Raw genomic sequence first — 16,024 nt, 5'->3', positions numbered from 1 at the left:
CTAATATAAACAAAGAACACAGGAGTAGACATTCAATGAAAAAACTTCAGTCTGAAAGGTTTTAGGAAAGTTTTGTAGCAGTTGGATGTTTGCTAGGCTAAGTTAAACTAGAGTTTCTTCTGTTTTTGAATTACAGTCTCAGAAACAGAATATAGATATCAACAGACAAGCCAAGTTTGCTGCCACTCCTTCATTTGCTTTATTTGTAAATTTGAAAAATGTAGTCTGTAAAATAGGAGAAGATGCTGAAGTCCTGATGTCTCTGTATGATCCACTGGAATCAAAATTTATCAGGTAAGTGCTCTCCTGAGTGCACTCCCTAATCTGTGCTTATTCAGTTATAGTAGTGCGGTAGTTAGCAGGATGAAAGTCAAATTTCTGTGAAAGGTGCAGGACAGGGTCACCTGGGAAGCAGCAGTGCAGCAGCACTTCATCGTCACGTTCAGCACAGCATCAGGCAAGTCCCTTCCCCTTGGGTACGTGTCCGGGTTGCGCTGTGCCCATGGTTTCCCTCAGCGCCGAGCTTACACGAGACGTGAACACACCTGCAAGGCTGTGTGCCCTCGCTTAGCAGCATGAATCTGAGATACTGATTTCTAAAATACCCTGCCACTTTAAAGAAATTCGTACACTTCGTTGCTGAGGAGTTGCTTTCTTTTTATAAATGATATACCCAAAGGGAAATAAATGCCAGCTATCCACTAAGTAAATATTCATTTGTTTAGGGTAAGTAGATCAGGTTTAATATAGTCTTCTGTAAATTCTGAAGCTGATTTTGTCTGCTTATGTTAAAGGAAGCCATTTAAACAGAAAGTCTTCAAAATGTTGTTCTTTCAGTGAAAACTACTTGGTGCGGTGGTCAAGCTGTGGACTCCCTAAAGATATAGACAGGTTGCATAACCTTCGCGCAGTATTCACCGTAAGTGTGCACACGGTTCAGCTGGCAGACTTTAAAGCACTTGTTTTGTAGCTTCTGAATAACTGAGGAGTGTAATGGTCTGTATGTAAACAGCGTGGGGTTACCTCTGCAGGTGGGGATCCTGGGGGAGGCTTACGTGAGACATTTCTCATAAGTACTGCTGAGTATTCTCGACACTTGGCTAAAATCAAAGTTGCTCTTTGAAATTTTAACTTCCTAGAAATGATTTTGCCGCCTAAGCAATTAATTTACACAGAAGTCAAGACGCTTAAGTACTGTTACAAAAACTCCCTTTCTCGGAGAACAGTTTGCCCCGGTGCTAGAGACTAACGTGGCAAAGGCAAATTTTGAGCAGCAAGCCTTCTGCCTACTAAAATGGGACTTGAAATTCAATTATTATAAAGTAATCTGAAGAAATTTTTATTTCTAGGACCTGGGAAGCAAAGACCTGAAAAGGGAGAAGATCAGTTTTGTCTGTCAGATTGTGCGAGTGGGCAGAATGGAGCTGAGGGACAACAACACGAGAAAACTAACTTCTGGGCTGCGGCGACCTTTTGGAGTGGCAGGTAAGTCTGTGTGCCGTATCTGCCTATATCACATTATATTCTTGTGTAGAAGCTTGGATGTGTGAAACTCCTGTGGGATTGTATAAACTCAAAATTGTTCTAAATTTAATCAGACTGCTGAATTTTAGAATTTACTGTATCTTCCAGGACTTGTGTTAGCTAGAGATGCCAAAGGTTATTTGCAACATGGTATTATTTTATAGGAAAATTCTGAAATTATGCAGTTGATAACTCCATCCCTCTTCTGAGTCACCATTGCTTCCAATCCCCTAGGGTACTCCCTCAGCAGCCGTCTTCCCATGTTGATCACTTAATTCAGTACACTTTGTTTTTGTTTTCAGTAATGGATGTCACTGACATAATTAATGGAAAAGTTGACGATGAGGACAAACAGCACTTCATACCATTTCAACCGTAAGTAGGGAATAGTTTAAAGTATAAGCAGAAGTGAAAGAATTAAGATTTTAACTTTCATTTAAAAAGAACACCAAGCAACATTTAAAACTTTAGATTGGAAGAAGTGTTCTGTAGATATTCTGAAATTAATTTATTTCATTATTTATTTTTTATTTTAAGTTGTACTTACTAATATTGCTTCTTGATACTTTCCCATTAGTTATAATAGTGGTAGCCCCAGAAATTTTTCTGCTTGTTAAGTCTTCAGTTTAAAGCATGCATTCCCAGTTTTGCAGTCTTGTGGGTTTTTTTTGTTTTTTTTTTTTTTTTTGAAGATGTCAGGGTGAAAATGTGTAAGAGGTGAAATGCTTAGAATAAGTACATTACTGGCTTAGCTCTGCCTGAGGTTGACAAAGACCAGCAGTGTTACCAAAATCCACTGAAGGGGACTTCTGTGAAATTAGGCAACAATAACCTTTATCTTTTCCTTGGTAGCAGATATAATTTGATAGTAGGGGCCACATTAATTGGAATAAAAACAAAAGTTGAGAATTTGAAGGATGGCTTGATATACCTCCTGCAATATCTCCTTAGTATTCAACATTATCATGCAAGACATATAGCAGAAACCTTGGGGAGTTTGGTTGGCTGGTAAGGGAGGGGATGTGTCTGCTCACACACCTGTTGTAGTTGGTTCACAGAATCAAGGAGATCGGTTTGCTGTGCGGATCTGGTCTTGCTTCTAGTAGTCATCTAAAAATGCAAACCCTTCCACAGTGACTCTAAGGTTGCTGCCATGGAGTTTGACAGACACTATTTTATGATAATAGCAAACAGCATTATTATTATTATTATTTTATTGAATAATGAAATTAAAATAATAGCTAATAGCAAATACATATTTGTTGCCCTTTTAAAGTAGGGACATGTATGAATTTAACATAACATCAAAGATCAGTTTTGACTTCCAACCACAAAATCATATTGAGGAATATGGGTTTAATAGTCTGAATTTTTGTGAATATATAGAAAGTGTAGGAAAAAAACCTTTTAGAAGTAAAATATTATTAACAAAAGAGAATGTGTAGCAAATACTCTGTTCCATCCATAGTTCATAATTTTTTTATTTTGTTTTTTTTATTATTCCATGAAATAGGGAAATGTAGTGGGGATAAGTCATATATTATGCACATTCATTTGAATGCTTAGTTCTTCCATTGTGTGAAATGTTAGACTGCTGTCTGCCTAAAAAGGCAAAGCATAGTTATGTTAGCTAAATTCCTTGATTAATATACTAATAGATATTCAGATATCTCAAGTTAACTTTATTTTGTAAAATAAGCTTAATTCAGGAAGCCCTTGTGGTTTGAAGATGTAGGGTTGTTGAGAGGATTGCAAATTCTAGGTGCTATAGGAGCCAAGCAGGTATATGCCTCAGGTCTGTAATTGTTTTGTTTGTGTGCAGCGGTGTCGCTGGAGTGGTGTAGAGGGTGTTAAGGTAAAAACCAGAAGTACAGTTCCATTTTTCAAGGAAAACGGGTTTTTAGGGAAGAGTGCGTTCACAATATGTTTATTGTGTGGTAAACAATAGCAAGCTTATTTTTTAGTGAGTGTGGAAGTATGCAATGAAAATGAATCTTTGTATATCAAAGTGAATGCTAATGGAACATCTAGTTTTCTGCTCCATTAACACTGATTTTTTTTTTCTATATATCTAAACTAGCTTTTTGAAAAGATGTACAATGTGTCCGTCCCCCCCCCCCCCCCCCCCCCCCCGTACTAAATTAAAACATTCTTCTGAAAGAGTATATTCAAAAGAATATGAATAATGTGAAAACATGTAATGAATACTGGTGTCATTGTTTCCAGCATAGACTTAGGCTGTATATATGAGCCACAGTCGTCTTCTCATTCCATGCTTCACTTCTGTTGTACCACATGCAATTCTGTTTTCATATCTTTGTTTGTTTGTATTCATTCAATAGCCACCAACACAATGGTTGTCAAAAGCCCTTGGCAAGATTACTTAAATGACACTTAATGCTGCTGTTTATTTATAGTTTCCATCTTTTCATTTATTCATCGAGTTTAACAGAACGTTTGGATTATCTGCTGTTCTTCTCCTATGCCATTTCTGTGAGATTTATGGTAGCTTTTCCTTTGGACGGTATGCACTGCTGCTTAACCTATAGAATGACAGAAGTGATCCCGGAGGTGTTGCAGGGCCAGTCTGCTATATATATTAAAGAGAAGACTGCCTGTATAGGTTTTCACTGCTTAACGGGATTCTCAGAGGGAGACATCCCATCCTTCCTATCCTCACAGAGCGTTCCTGGGGCCTGTGCATGCATGTCCCTGAAAGGAGAAGTAACAATGCAGGTGTGCTGTACTTCTCTCTGGTAGATCAGCATTCTTCTGATTAATGATCTTCCTCTGTCTTTCTTGTTACCTTTTCTGTCCTTTGTCTTGCGTTGACTAATAAATACTCTTTGTCACAACTATGATATGATCTTTTGTGTTCCCTTGTTACTGTGACTTCTGGTTTTCTGTGACCCTTTGTTTCCTGGTGTTGGTCGTCATGTGCATCCTCCAGGCTAGCGTTGGATGACGCCATTCGACACAAGCAGCTGAACATATCATCCCGTTTTTCACCCAGGGTGGCAGGGGAGAATGATTTCCTTCAGACTGTTATAAACAAAGTGATTGCTGCTAAAGAAGTTAACCACAAGGGTCAGGGTACGTACTGTTCTTTATATACACCGGTGTACCTAAAACTGCTTATTGCTTGATTTGCAACACGTGATGACTTTAATTTTAGATTCAAGGGTGCATAACATTACCTTCATTTGTTCATTGCCGTTTGATAACAGAAAACATGTTTGCACTGTTGGTTTCCCTTCTTCCCCACCCTGCAGGGCTCATTCTGCTACCCCGCTGTGCCCCGCACCTTCCCCCCCGCCCCACGTTAACTCTACGGGTTGTCTGTCCTTTCCCTGCATTGTCCATCACTTGGACATCTTTATATTTCTGTATGGGAAATGACTCAGGGATCCAGCTCTTGTGCCCTTGAGCTGTGGACTTTGGCCTCCTAAAGTTGAAGAAAGGGATATTCTCTTCCTTCCCTTCCTTTGCCTTATTTTCCTGCTTTGCAGCTGCACTCGCAGCATTTGGTTCCATCTCCAGAAGACCAGGGCGTTGCGCCCACCAGCACTGCGCCCGCCTGAGCTCGGAGGTGGTAAGAGCGAGGCCCCAGCAAGGCAGCGCCGCTGGCACCTTGTCCTACGGGCTGCTTGTGGCACTGCTCATCGTTCAGTGTACGCTGCTGATGTCAGACTGAGTTACCTCCTGAAGTCTGGGTTGTTGGGTTTTTTTGTTTGTTTGTTTGGGTTTTTTTGGTTTGTGTTTGTATAAAACACAATGTGATCACAATACGTCAGCCAGTTAAAAAGCAAATTGTGTGATGGCTCAGTTGTTGTGGTACTGGCTTCAATATTTTCTTGGGAGTCTTACGCAGGCCAGTGCGGAGTTTCCGCCAAACACCATGTAGGTGATATCTGTATCACGTGCAGGGGTGTCTATCTGAACAGTAGAGCCAAGGAATATTACATACTTTTTTGTGTGTTTTTTACTAATTAATAGCAAATAAAAATCTAAATAAAAACTTTTTTTTAAATGACCCATTAGCTAAAGAGGAGAACTTAGATCTGCTTTCCCCCCGGGGCCAACGTGTATCGGAAAGGAGGAAACATTTCAGCTTCTTTGATTCATTTCAGATTCTTTCCCTAAGAAAGGCCCCAAACAAACAGAAAAGGATTAAGAGTTGTTGCTCAGCCAGTCAGTGTAGGTACAGTTACTGCTTAATGAAATAGCAGCTGTCAGAACCATCTCTGGCAACAAGTCAGCTTATAGCCTTTTATAAGAGATTTTAATAAAAAAGAAACTGGCTGCCGAATACATACAAAATGAATGTATAGTTAATTGTGTATGTAACAAGATAACCCACAATTTGTTTTATAAATGAATATTTTTGGGTTTCTTTTTCATAGATTTTAATTTTAGGATTTTCTTCTACAGATTGCTGCTGTAATTATTTTGTGCTTAAACTTGATTGCCACTCACTTTACCAAGCGTAGGACTACTTTGGTTAGGTTATTTTGTTGGTTTTTGTTGTTTTTTTCCCCCCACTTTGGTATCTTTCTTTTTCCTGTAACAAGTGTGCCTGATGTTAGTTGGCAAGCAGAGGCATTTTAGTGGTTTCTTGTGCTACTGAAGAGAAAAATGTCAACTATGTAAAGCTGATGCTGTAGATTTCTTTGTGCTCAGTGCAGCAGAAACAACATATGGGGGTGGTGGTGATGAATCAATTCAGGGTATGTATCTGCTGTTGGTGCTGCCTTTGTTGGCATCTTGATATTGGTTGGTTGTAATACTTAAGTTCTTCCATTCAAATCCATGTTGCCACTTCTCTTTCTTCCCGTGGAAGATAAACGTTTCATTAGAAGGAACTTGTGGGAGTTCAAAGGATAGATACAAGCTTGTGGCAGTTCTGCTAATGGCTTAATAACTGTATTTCCACGAGAGCCTTTGTGGAAGACTTCAGTGGTAAGAGAAGTCTGGTTCTGCAAGCAGGAGGGATTCTTCTAGGGTTGCTCTGGCTCCTTGCCAAGGGCACAGTAGTCTTGCTTGCGTTTCCCACAGTCCAGACTTCGGTAGGTCCAGCTGATAGCCGAGCATTTCTTTCTTGCTGTCTGTTGTATGCTTTTGCTAACCTGTTTTTCTTCTGAAGGAAGACCTGTTGTATTGAAATGTTTAGGCTGTGAATAAGATTTTTGGCTTTAGTAAGCCTGTGTAAGGGAAGATACATGCCTCTGGTGTTAAACATATGCCTAACTCCTCCCTAGCAAGAGGCCTTCTAGATGGTATTGGTGCAAAGTGCACAATACAAAGGCCTGAATAGTTATTTTTCACAGATTTCCAGTTTCCCAGGTTCTTTATCAGCCAGTAAGCTTCCAGGTGAAGCTTTTATACAGTTTTTCATGAGGTCTGATATAATCAGGCATACATGTGTTGTACTGATGCTTCTGCTTGAAGTGGTGGGGTTTTTCTGATTGTTTTAAAATAATTTCCAAAGCCTTAGTTTTTGTAAATGAAGAGCAGTTACCTTCATGTATGTTCTTACATTTTAGAATGCGTAAAAATAATTCTTTTGTAACTAGGAAAAAAATCCCACCAGTTTAATAATTGTGGTTTTTACACAACAGGTTTGTGGGTGACTTTGAAACTTCTTCCAGGAGATATTCATCAGATTAGGAAAGAGTTTCCACACTTAGTTGATAGGTCAACAGCCGTGGCTCGGAAAATGGGGTTTCCTGAGATTATTATGCCTGGTAAGTCATTGCATGAATTAATGCTGCTTTGTTACATTTTAGCCTTCTTTAAATATCTCTATGTATGGAAGCTTTGCGGAGGGGAGGGGAGATGAATTTGAGGTATGGTTTACATCAGAAATAATGGATCGTCAAAGGATTTTGTCTAATTTAAAATAAACATAAAATACTTTGCTAATACGTCCCATGTGTGGCATCAATAAATAAAACTACATGCCCGACCCCCCCCAAGACATGGTGTCACAGTGACAGTGGAAATTTTCCTCTTTTTCCAGTAAAGAAAAATGTATATGAAATGTACGCTTCATATTATCTCCCTAGCAAGAGCATATGTATGACCTATATCTTCTGTGATGAATCGAAAGCAGAAAGATCTTTTCAGAGGAACAGGCTTGGTTTAGAGATGTGCAAGTCTTTTGGGGTTTGTACTCAATTTGGATAATGTATTTCCAAGAAAGCCTTATTGCTTTTTTAATACATATATTCTATGGATGTTCAATTCTGGTGTTGACAAAAAAAACCCCAAACCATGGTACTTCTCAAAAAACTGCTATAAGAAACAGACTAGACCTCCACACTGTCCTTTCCAGCTTGATGAGCTCTGGAGTATCCATTAGATATTTTCAAAACCTGTCCCAGTTCCGGCTCTCCCTGTGGTTGCTGAGTGTGCGTTTGTCAGATGTTTTCCTATATATATCCCGTATGGTTTAAGTGCCTCAGCGCCTCTGCTTGTTACAGTCCTGTGTTGGCACGTAAAACATCTGCTTCATGAAATTATTGGAAATCCCCTGTTTCCCCAATTAGTTTTTAAAATTTCAGTTAAATTGGGATGTATTTGAAAAGCATTTTAAGACATAAAGCTAAATAAAGTCCTTCCCTTCAACCCCCCAAGCCAGCAAAAACATCAAACCACTTCCCGATGTAACAAGTTAAAGAGACCTCTCTGGGCTGTTAAGTATTTTTAAATTGCAAAAGATCCATGTATGGGATAAAGGAATGACTGTGGTGAAACTCATCCTTTGAAATTAATAATGAAAGAAATTGCGTATAAAATAAAAAAGTAGAACAGAGGTGTTTTTTATGCTGTGTTTTTTTATACTCTTAATGATGATGTGACATTCTTTCAGTCCAGAAATGATGTGTGACTTTTTTGATTCAGCTTGCTGCATTATGAGTTAATAGTTCAGACTTTAGAAGTCTTGGCATAATTTTAGCTAGGCAGCTGTTTTCAGTACTACTAGTTTTGAATGTTCAAGATACATGGCAAAACATTTAAAAGCTACAGCATATAGCATATGTACGACTGCTGTTGCTAAAATGTGTTGGTCATTGTTTCTGTGTATCATTGGTTTCACAAACCCGCAGGTACACTGTGAAAATTGCTAAGAACCTTGTGCTTTGCTTTTTCTTGTAGGTGATGTTCGTAATGACATCTATGTAACGTTGGTTCAGGGAGATTTTGACAAAGGCAGTAAAACAACAGCAAAGAATGTAGAAGTTACAGTGTCTGTTTATGATGAAGATGGCAAAAGATTAGAGGTACTAAAATATTTAATGTCTGGATTTTTTTTTATTTTGATACTTATCTGTTTAAGCCTTTTCAACATCTTTGTTTGTCAACTTAAGCCCCTGTTTTTATTTACAACAAAACTTTCTCCTTTGTCATAACTAAATAAATTTTGTCATATCAGTGCATGCACTTTGATACTAATTTCATGAGGAGCTCTGGGCATGAGCCATTCTGTCTTATTTTGACCTACTTCACTGATTTATTTATTTTTTGTTTTAATAAAGAAGTAGAGTTAAAGACAGACATAAACATTTTCTCTTTTGTTTGTGTTTTCAAGAGCGTTATTTTTCCTGGTGCTGGTGACGAAGCCATCTCAGAGTACAAGTCAGTAATATATTATCAAGTAAAGCAGCCCCGCTGGTTTGAGACTGTAAAGGTATATAAACTGTTACAGTAACTTCCTCTGTGGGGGTTAACATGCAATTAACATGAGTTTTAGTGGAAAGCCATGAGAAACAGAACTAGGGAAATTCAGTGCTTGTTGTGAGTGTTTTTAGCAGGACAAAAGGAATGGCTCTGCTAAGGAAGGCTTTCAGAGATTGCTGGAAAATAGATTTGACCACAACATATTGCATAATGAATTTTATTTAATTCTTCTGGTGAAAAGGATTGTTACAGAGGCACTACAACATCTCTGTAGGAATGCTTTACTCTTTCCTTGAAGCTGACCTAGAGAAACAGGGTATTAAGGTTAAAATATAATTGCCATAGTGTTGAACTCATCAGTGTTTTGGGATCTAGCTGATGGGCTTTAAACTTGCTGAATTTGCTTGGGTAATAACATTTTTGCTTAAATGCCAGGTTTTAATATTACAGAGGAGGCCGATGTTAGCCTTAGAAAATATATTCTGTCTAGCTGTATTCAGTGTAAGCAGTAAGTGTGTCCTGAGAAAGGACTTGCGGGTACTCCCCACGCCGCTGTTTGAAGTCTAAAGGTGCTCTTGTTGCAGCTATAGACAGAAAGCGGCTGCTAGGGAATGACAGAAACCTAGCCGGTGTGTCAGGGGGCAGTGTACGGCACAGGGCCTGACTGTGGATGTGATTAAGAAAATACGACGACTAGCAAAAATACTGGGGAAGAAGAGTATTGGTTACATCTCTGCACATTGGCAACACACAGATCAGATATACACTAATAGTGTATGCCTACAAGTGTTGCGTAGGTAATGGATATGTTAAGAATTTTCACTGTTCTGCTGTTGACTGGTAGAGGTAAACTTGATGATGAAACACAAGAGGAGCTCATTCCTGAGCTGGGGGGAGTGGTAGGGGAGTGAACAATCTGAAGTTACAGGTTTTGTTGGGTAACTTAACAGGCTTGCTTTGTTTCTTCTTTCTTTCTTGGTGCAAGAATTGGTAATTTTCCTGGGAAATATGTGACCTTGCAAGGTTTTCTATGGCCAAATGAAGCTGGCAATTAACCTTTTTGAAAGTGCCAAGCATGTTGTTGAAAGATGTCTAGATGGGATTTGGTAGTGGTCAATGATGTCTGAAGATACCGTACTGACTCTTTTCTTTCTCCATTCTCTTTCCCAACATATGAAGGTTGCAATCCCCATTGAAGATGTGAACCGCAGTCATTTGAGGTTCACGTTCCGTCATAGATCATCACAGGACTGTGAGTAATTCAGCCTTTTCATTACGGTTCTTGTCAGTGTCTGGTGCCCAAAATCGCTGAAACAGGGATAATTCCTAATCTGTAATTGATTGTTGTAATCGCTTTTAGTGTGAGGATAAGTTTTTTTGTCTGCCTGTTTTATTTTACATCTTTCTCACTCTTACCTGTCGACGTCAAGTTTTTCCTTTCCAGTCATCTCTTCAAGTCAAATAAAAGGGCTAGTGAATAAAGCTTTCAGTTAACTGAAAGGTTTGTGGTATTGTATATCTTAGAGGTAGGTGGGCAGGGAGTAGTAAAAATATTATATGAAATGGGAATGTGAAAGAGTTTACAGTAGTCTTAGCATCTGTAATTGAAGACTTTGCTATTAGGAAACTTGGTTTCTGGTTGTCAGATTGACTGTGGGTTTTGGGGGTTGTTTTTTGTTTTGTGTTGTTTTAAGTATTTTTGGTCTGAAAGGTATTTGAGACCTTGGGGTGTTCCTCGGCTTTCCTGTAATGTTGCTGGCAGCTGAGATGCTTTGAGCTGTTGAGGATCAGATCAAGACAGCTAGATGTTTTCCATTTGTCAACAGTTGCTTTGTAGTAAAGTTTGGGGATTTGCCTTGGCTGCAATAATGTTCGTTCCATATAGTGATTGCAGGGGCTGGCTTTCTTGATAGGAAAGCCTTTCTAAATCTGCAGCAAAATTTTCTGCGGTAGAATAAATATGTAGACAAAAGCACTAATCAGTGTCTACTGGATGCATTATAAGACATGTAATACTCTTAATGCCTGTGTATTATGTAGTATGTTACCCCATAGCAGTTATTGAAGCTGTATATTTTGCAAATTGATCATTAATAAAAGATTTCCTTAGTTTAGAGAGTGATACTTGCCAATGAAAACAATGTGCTGGAAATCAGTGTCATTAGTGTCAAAATTATGATTGTGTGCTACAGATGACTAGAGTCAGAAATATTTTTGACATGACTCAAAAATTTAGGTTGGCCGTAGTTTAATTATTGAATAGAAGTTGTGCCTTAGGGCTGCACGGCTTTCTTACTGGGTTCTTGGGTTGTCTCAAGTTTATTGCACTTTCCTTCTGGTTTTACTTCTTGACAATTTCTGATTTCTGCTTGCCCTGTTGCTTTGTTTTTACTTAACCTTTGATAATAGATTTTGAACAATGAGAGCAAACTGAATGCATTTTTTTGTTCGTGGTGGTTGTAGAGTGGGTCAGCTTTCAGACATTTAGGCACTTCATCTGTAGTTACAGATCCAGTTTCTGTTTTGGTTCAAATGTTCCCCCTTCAAATGACAGAGCTCTGATGAGATCCTCAGTGCTGGTCTTTCAATCATTATTCTAGGTACCAAGTGCTGCCATTCTTCTAACTCCTAAAAACCTGAACATGATAAAAGCATCAAATTTCTATTTTGCTTTTAAAAAGTTGCTTTAGTCCAGCTTTCTAAAAGAACAGACAGAATATAGAAATATTAAGCCTCTAGTTGCTGTTGGTGTGGTCAGATCCTTACGTGTTTATTTTTGTGGTTATTTGGTTCTGTCTTGCATTTGAAAGACTCTCCTAATTTCTTGTACACTTTCCTCATCTGAGAATCTTTACTGTGGTCATTCGTTTACAGGTTATTTATGTTTCTGAAATCTAGGTGGACTGTCTGTATAAGAATAAAATACTTATTATGTGATTTATGTGGTGTGATTCTTTTTTTTTTTTTTTTTTGTAACAGCCAAAGATAAATCTGAGAAAATATTTGCCCTAGCATTTGTGAAGCTCATGAGATATGATGGAACAACTCTGAGAGATGGAGAACATGACCTTATAGTTTACAAGGTAGAATTTTGAGATACTATAGTCTTTCCATAGCAGCTCACTCAGTTGACTGACTTTTAATGAATTGCTGTTACAGAATTGCATAGAAAAATGTGTTATAGACTATTCTGTTAGATAAAGCAACTAAATAGAAAGTACTGTGCAGTCTGCATATTTGGCAGATTGATTGTTAAACCTTAAATATATTCTGCTATGAATGTTTTAGTTTTAAAGGCACTTGTTACTGAGTTTTCTGTGGGTATTCATGGCTGGGAAAAGTTACTTCTGTAGCTCTTCATCACATCTTGGCTTCAATCTGTAGACAGGTTAGTTCTAAATTACTTTTAAAGACCCATTGGGTAGCTCCAATTCAGAAGAAAACCTAAGAAAATCCAGTGTAAATAATAAAATTTTATTATTACCAATGTTTTTCACTAGATACTTCCAGACTGTTTCATGTTGTATTTAAAATACCACTGTAGGCAGAAGCAAAGAAGCTGGAGGATGCCTCAACATATTTAAGTCTTCCGTCTACTAAAATAGAATTGGAGGAAAAAGGACACTCTGCAACAGGGAAAAGCATGCAGAACCTTGGCAGCTGCACCATCAGCAAAGACTCTTTCCAGATCTCTACTCTAGTTTGTTCAACCAAACTTACGCAGAACGGTAAGTTCATAGGACTACTGGAGCTTCTGCTCCTTACAGTTAGAGTGGGTTTCTATGTACTGACTTTCCTGCCTTCTCCATCCCCCTTTCTCTATAAATAAATTGTGGGTTGTTTGCCTACCAGTCTCAGATTAAATTGTCTGGATGCAGCAAAAGCATCTACTGGGTTTGTGTACCCTTTTCTCTGCCCCTGGGCTTTGTTTTGCTTTAGAGCAGTACACGTCTCTAAGAAAACAGAAGTATCCCAAGTTAAAGGGAAACAGGAATATTGTTTGCTGTATACTTGAGGCTTTCATACAGAATGGTACTGAAAACAGGCTCCATGGCATTTTACTACTTTGTGGGTATGAATAATAGCGCTAAGGAAGAGGATGGGCTTGCTTTCAAGAGTAAAACCATGGCTGTACTCCCAAATAAGCTGTTTTGTGTTATTTCCAAGGTGCAATATCTGTATCTTATGCCTGAAGAAAACTCTGATGTTTTCTTGTGTTGGGCAGAAGGGATGTGAGCATGCGAATGTGTTGCATGGAGGTCACTCTCATTTTCACACATCGTCACATGAACACAGACCACCAGGAATGGAGTTGATGTGTTTTGTTCCTTTTGAAACTTGCCTTCTATACATTTTTCATGTGCATTTGTCAGCTGGCTGACTGCATCCAGAGGCTGTGGAAAGTAGAGCTGATGGCAGCCACCAAAGCAAATATTTCACATTTCCAGACTGTGCCCTCTCTTTGATTTTTGTGCTTCGTTGCCATGGAGCGGTCCCTTGTTCTCTTTGCTGCACCAGAAGCAGACTTGGGAGTGTGGGTGGGTCATTGAGATGTGAGTGAGTCATGCCAGGGAAAGGAATCATTCCTTCGTGACTCAGGAGAAGGGAGATCTCAGTCCGGATAGATCTGTCGGGAGTCGAGGTTGTGGTTGAGGAGAGCTTGGCATGGGGGGTGGGTGGGAATAATGATTGGATTGTCACGTTAAGGAGTTCTCTGTCCAAGGGGGAAAGTTACCACTCTGGTACAACTTCGTAGTCAACTCATACTTTTATTGCAGTGTTTTTTAGTGGCATCTGTAACAGCACATCCTAGGTGTGTTTCATATTCAGAGCACATCAGGCTCACTGCAGTCTGGCAGTCTTATAGCCTAAGAGGGTGTTAAGCAAAAAAATCAGAAATGATTTTGGAATTTCATAGCAAAGATGGGATCACAGCTCAACAGTAACACTGTGGTTTTGGGGTTTTGTAGAAGGCAGAAAACAGCATGTGGAATTGAGCTGCTTTTTGTTTGTGATATGGTTAGGGTGGTTTGGTTTTTTTTCTGTCAGTCTTTCTTAGTGCTTGTTTAGTAGTTAGAGTATTTCCTAGTGATCAATATATTGACATTGCTTTTGCAGAACTATTATTAAAATTAAGACTGAGCATTGCTTCATGCTTCATTTGCATATAATTTTCTCTGAACTCTTGATCTTTATTGTTACTGTTAATTATGTTGTCTGTGAAACTTTTCCTTAGTTATCAAAGCCTTTTCTTTTTCTTCAAAGTATTTTGATATTATAAAAAAGATCACCATGTATCCTTATGCAATTTAGAAAAAACCCAAAAATTTTCATCATTAAAATCCTCCATCAAGTATCATTTTTTTTTTGTCTAGAAATTAGCAGTGCTGTTCAGAGAATAGTTTCTGAAGCTGATTTTAACTTCTGTGAAATTGTTGGTTAATATTCTTCTTTTAACTTTCTTAAAAATAAGTATGTAAAAATCCTTGACTATCCTCGTTTACCAAAATGGTGAGCCAAAACATAATTTCCTCCATTTAGTTCCCTATAATAGTTCTTTCTTCACCCTTTTTAAGTATCTTAGAATTGCCTTTAAGACTTACTTTTAGTAATAATTCTGAAAGTATGCTAATAACTCATATGGCTCCTTCTGCATTGTATTTGAAGTTGCAGACTCTTTTTTGTATATAAGCTCTTTGAACACTTACTTGACTTTAGTTCTTTATGAACTGTGAGTTATTAATGTTGCTTTTCTGTTAATAATTGATGTCCTTGGCATCTGAGAAGTCTCCAAAATAGCAGACTTGGCCACTTGTAAGACTTCAGCTATTTTCTCTGAGAAAGTGATAGTATGAAGTATCTACTTAATTAACATTTGAGCAGTTGTGATTTGTGGCAGAAAATCTTATAGCAACACGTTTCCTGGCATTTTCTTCTTAGATTTTGCATTTAATTTTGAGGAAGAGTAGCAATGTAAGCCAAAGGCAAGGACTGTCTGAAAACAAGCAAATCCCCCAACCTTCTCAGGAATCGGTGAGATCATCTGCTCTTGGAGGCATCAGAAGTTGCGGTCCATCATCACTTTGCCTAGTGGCCAGATTCTCCTCCTTTGCTGTCTGAGGCAGAAAGGAACATTCTTCCCCCCATATCCACAGGACTATGGCAGTGCATGGTTTTGTTCTACTCTCAAGACTGTCTGTAACAAATACATTTATTTTTTTTTTATGGGCCAAAGGAACACTTTGACAGAAACATTAAGTGCATTTTTGTGTGATGAAGTAGAGCTTCTATATCAAAATTCTGGACTTTAAGAATTAATACGAAACTTTATGAAACTCTAGAAGATGTATGTGTTGAAGTCGTGACTGACGGTGCTGCTGTCATTTGATGTATCAACAGAGAGTGTGGCACTGGATCCCCACCTTCTCTAGGGGGTGGTTGACCAGTACCTCACACGAGCTTTGCTACTGTTTCCGTCTTGTGGAGCACTGAATGCAGCAGACAACACACCAAGTTTGTGGGGCATTTTTTGTTGTTTGATTTTTTTATATTGGTTTTCTTTTTTTTTTTTTTTTTTTTTAAACTCAGATGTGAGACATTTGAACCCATATGGTGTGGGGTGTCTGCTTGCAGTTGACAGCATCTTGGTGGATCTCTGGTGTGGCAAACATTGTGCCTTCTTTTCTTAGGGTAAATGGATAGCTGGGTCTGTTCTGAATCTGTTACTGATGTTGTGTTCAAGTCAGAGTTGTGCGTTGGTTTTATTTTCCTTTTTCAGAGTAGCCTGTTGATCTATGGCAAAATGAGCTGTTCTCCTGTG

General features: G+C 38.5%; 1 protein-coding gene across 2 annotated transcripts in view; it reads left to right on the top strand.

Moving 5' to 3' along the window:
• Nucleotides 1–16,024, top strand: part of DOCK1 (dedicator of cytokinesis 1) — a 317,964-nt gene that overhangs the window by 40,078 nt on the left and 261,862 nt on the right. Inside the window, exons 8-18 of one of the 2 annotated variants that reach the window (XM_080403104.1) lie at nucleotides 137–294; nucleotides 838–919; nucleotides 1,350–1,485; nucleotides 1,827–1,899; nucleotides 4,475–4,617; nucleotides 7,143–7,268; nucleotides 8,683–8,807; nucleotides 9,116–9,214; nucleotides 10,384–10,456; nucleotides 12,184–12,287; nucleotides 12,749–12,932. In XM_080403104.1, coding sequence (XP_080259230.1) covers nucleotides 137–294; nucleotides 838–919; nucleotides 1,350–1,485; nucleotides 1,827–1,899; nucleotides 4,475–4,617; nucleotides 7,143–7,268; nucleotides 8,683–8,807; nucleotides 9,116–9,214; nucleotides 10,384–10,456; nucleotides 12,184–12,287; nucleotides 12,749–12,932 — 1,303 coding nt within the window. The remainder of the gene's footprint in view (nucleotides 1–136; nucleotides 295–837; nucleotides 920–1,349; nucleotides 1,486–1,826; nucleotides 1,900–4,474; nucleotides 4,618–7,142; nucleotides 7,269–8,682; nucleotides 8,808–9,115; nucleotides 9,215–10,383; nucleotides 10,457–12,183; nucleotides 12,288–12,748; nucleotides 12,933–16,024) is intronic. The other variant, XM_080403103.1, reaches the window with a different exon arrangement.

The sequence above is a fragment of the Falco punctatus genome (assembly GCF_963210335.1).
Source record: "Falco punctatus genome assembly, chromosome: 9".
NCBI lineage: Eukaryota > Metazoa > Chordata > Aves > Falconiformes > Falconidae > Falco > Falco punctatus.
Note: the sequence above shows the minus strand (reverse complement) of the source record. Positions and strands in the feature narration are given on the sequence as shown.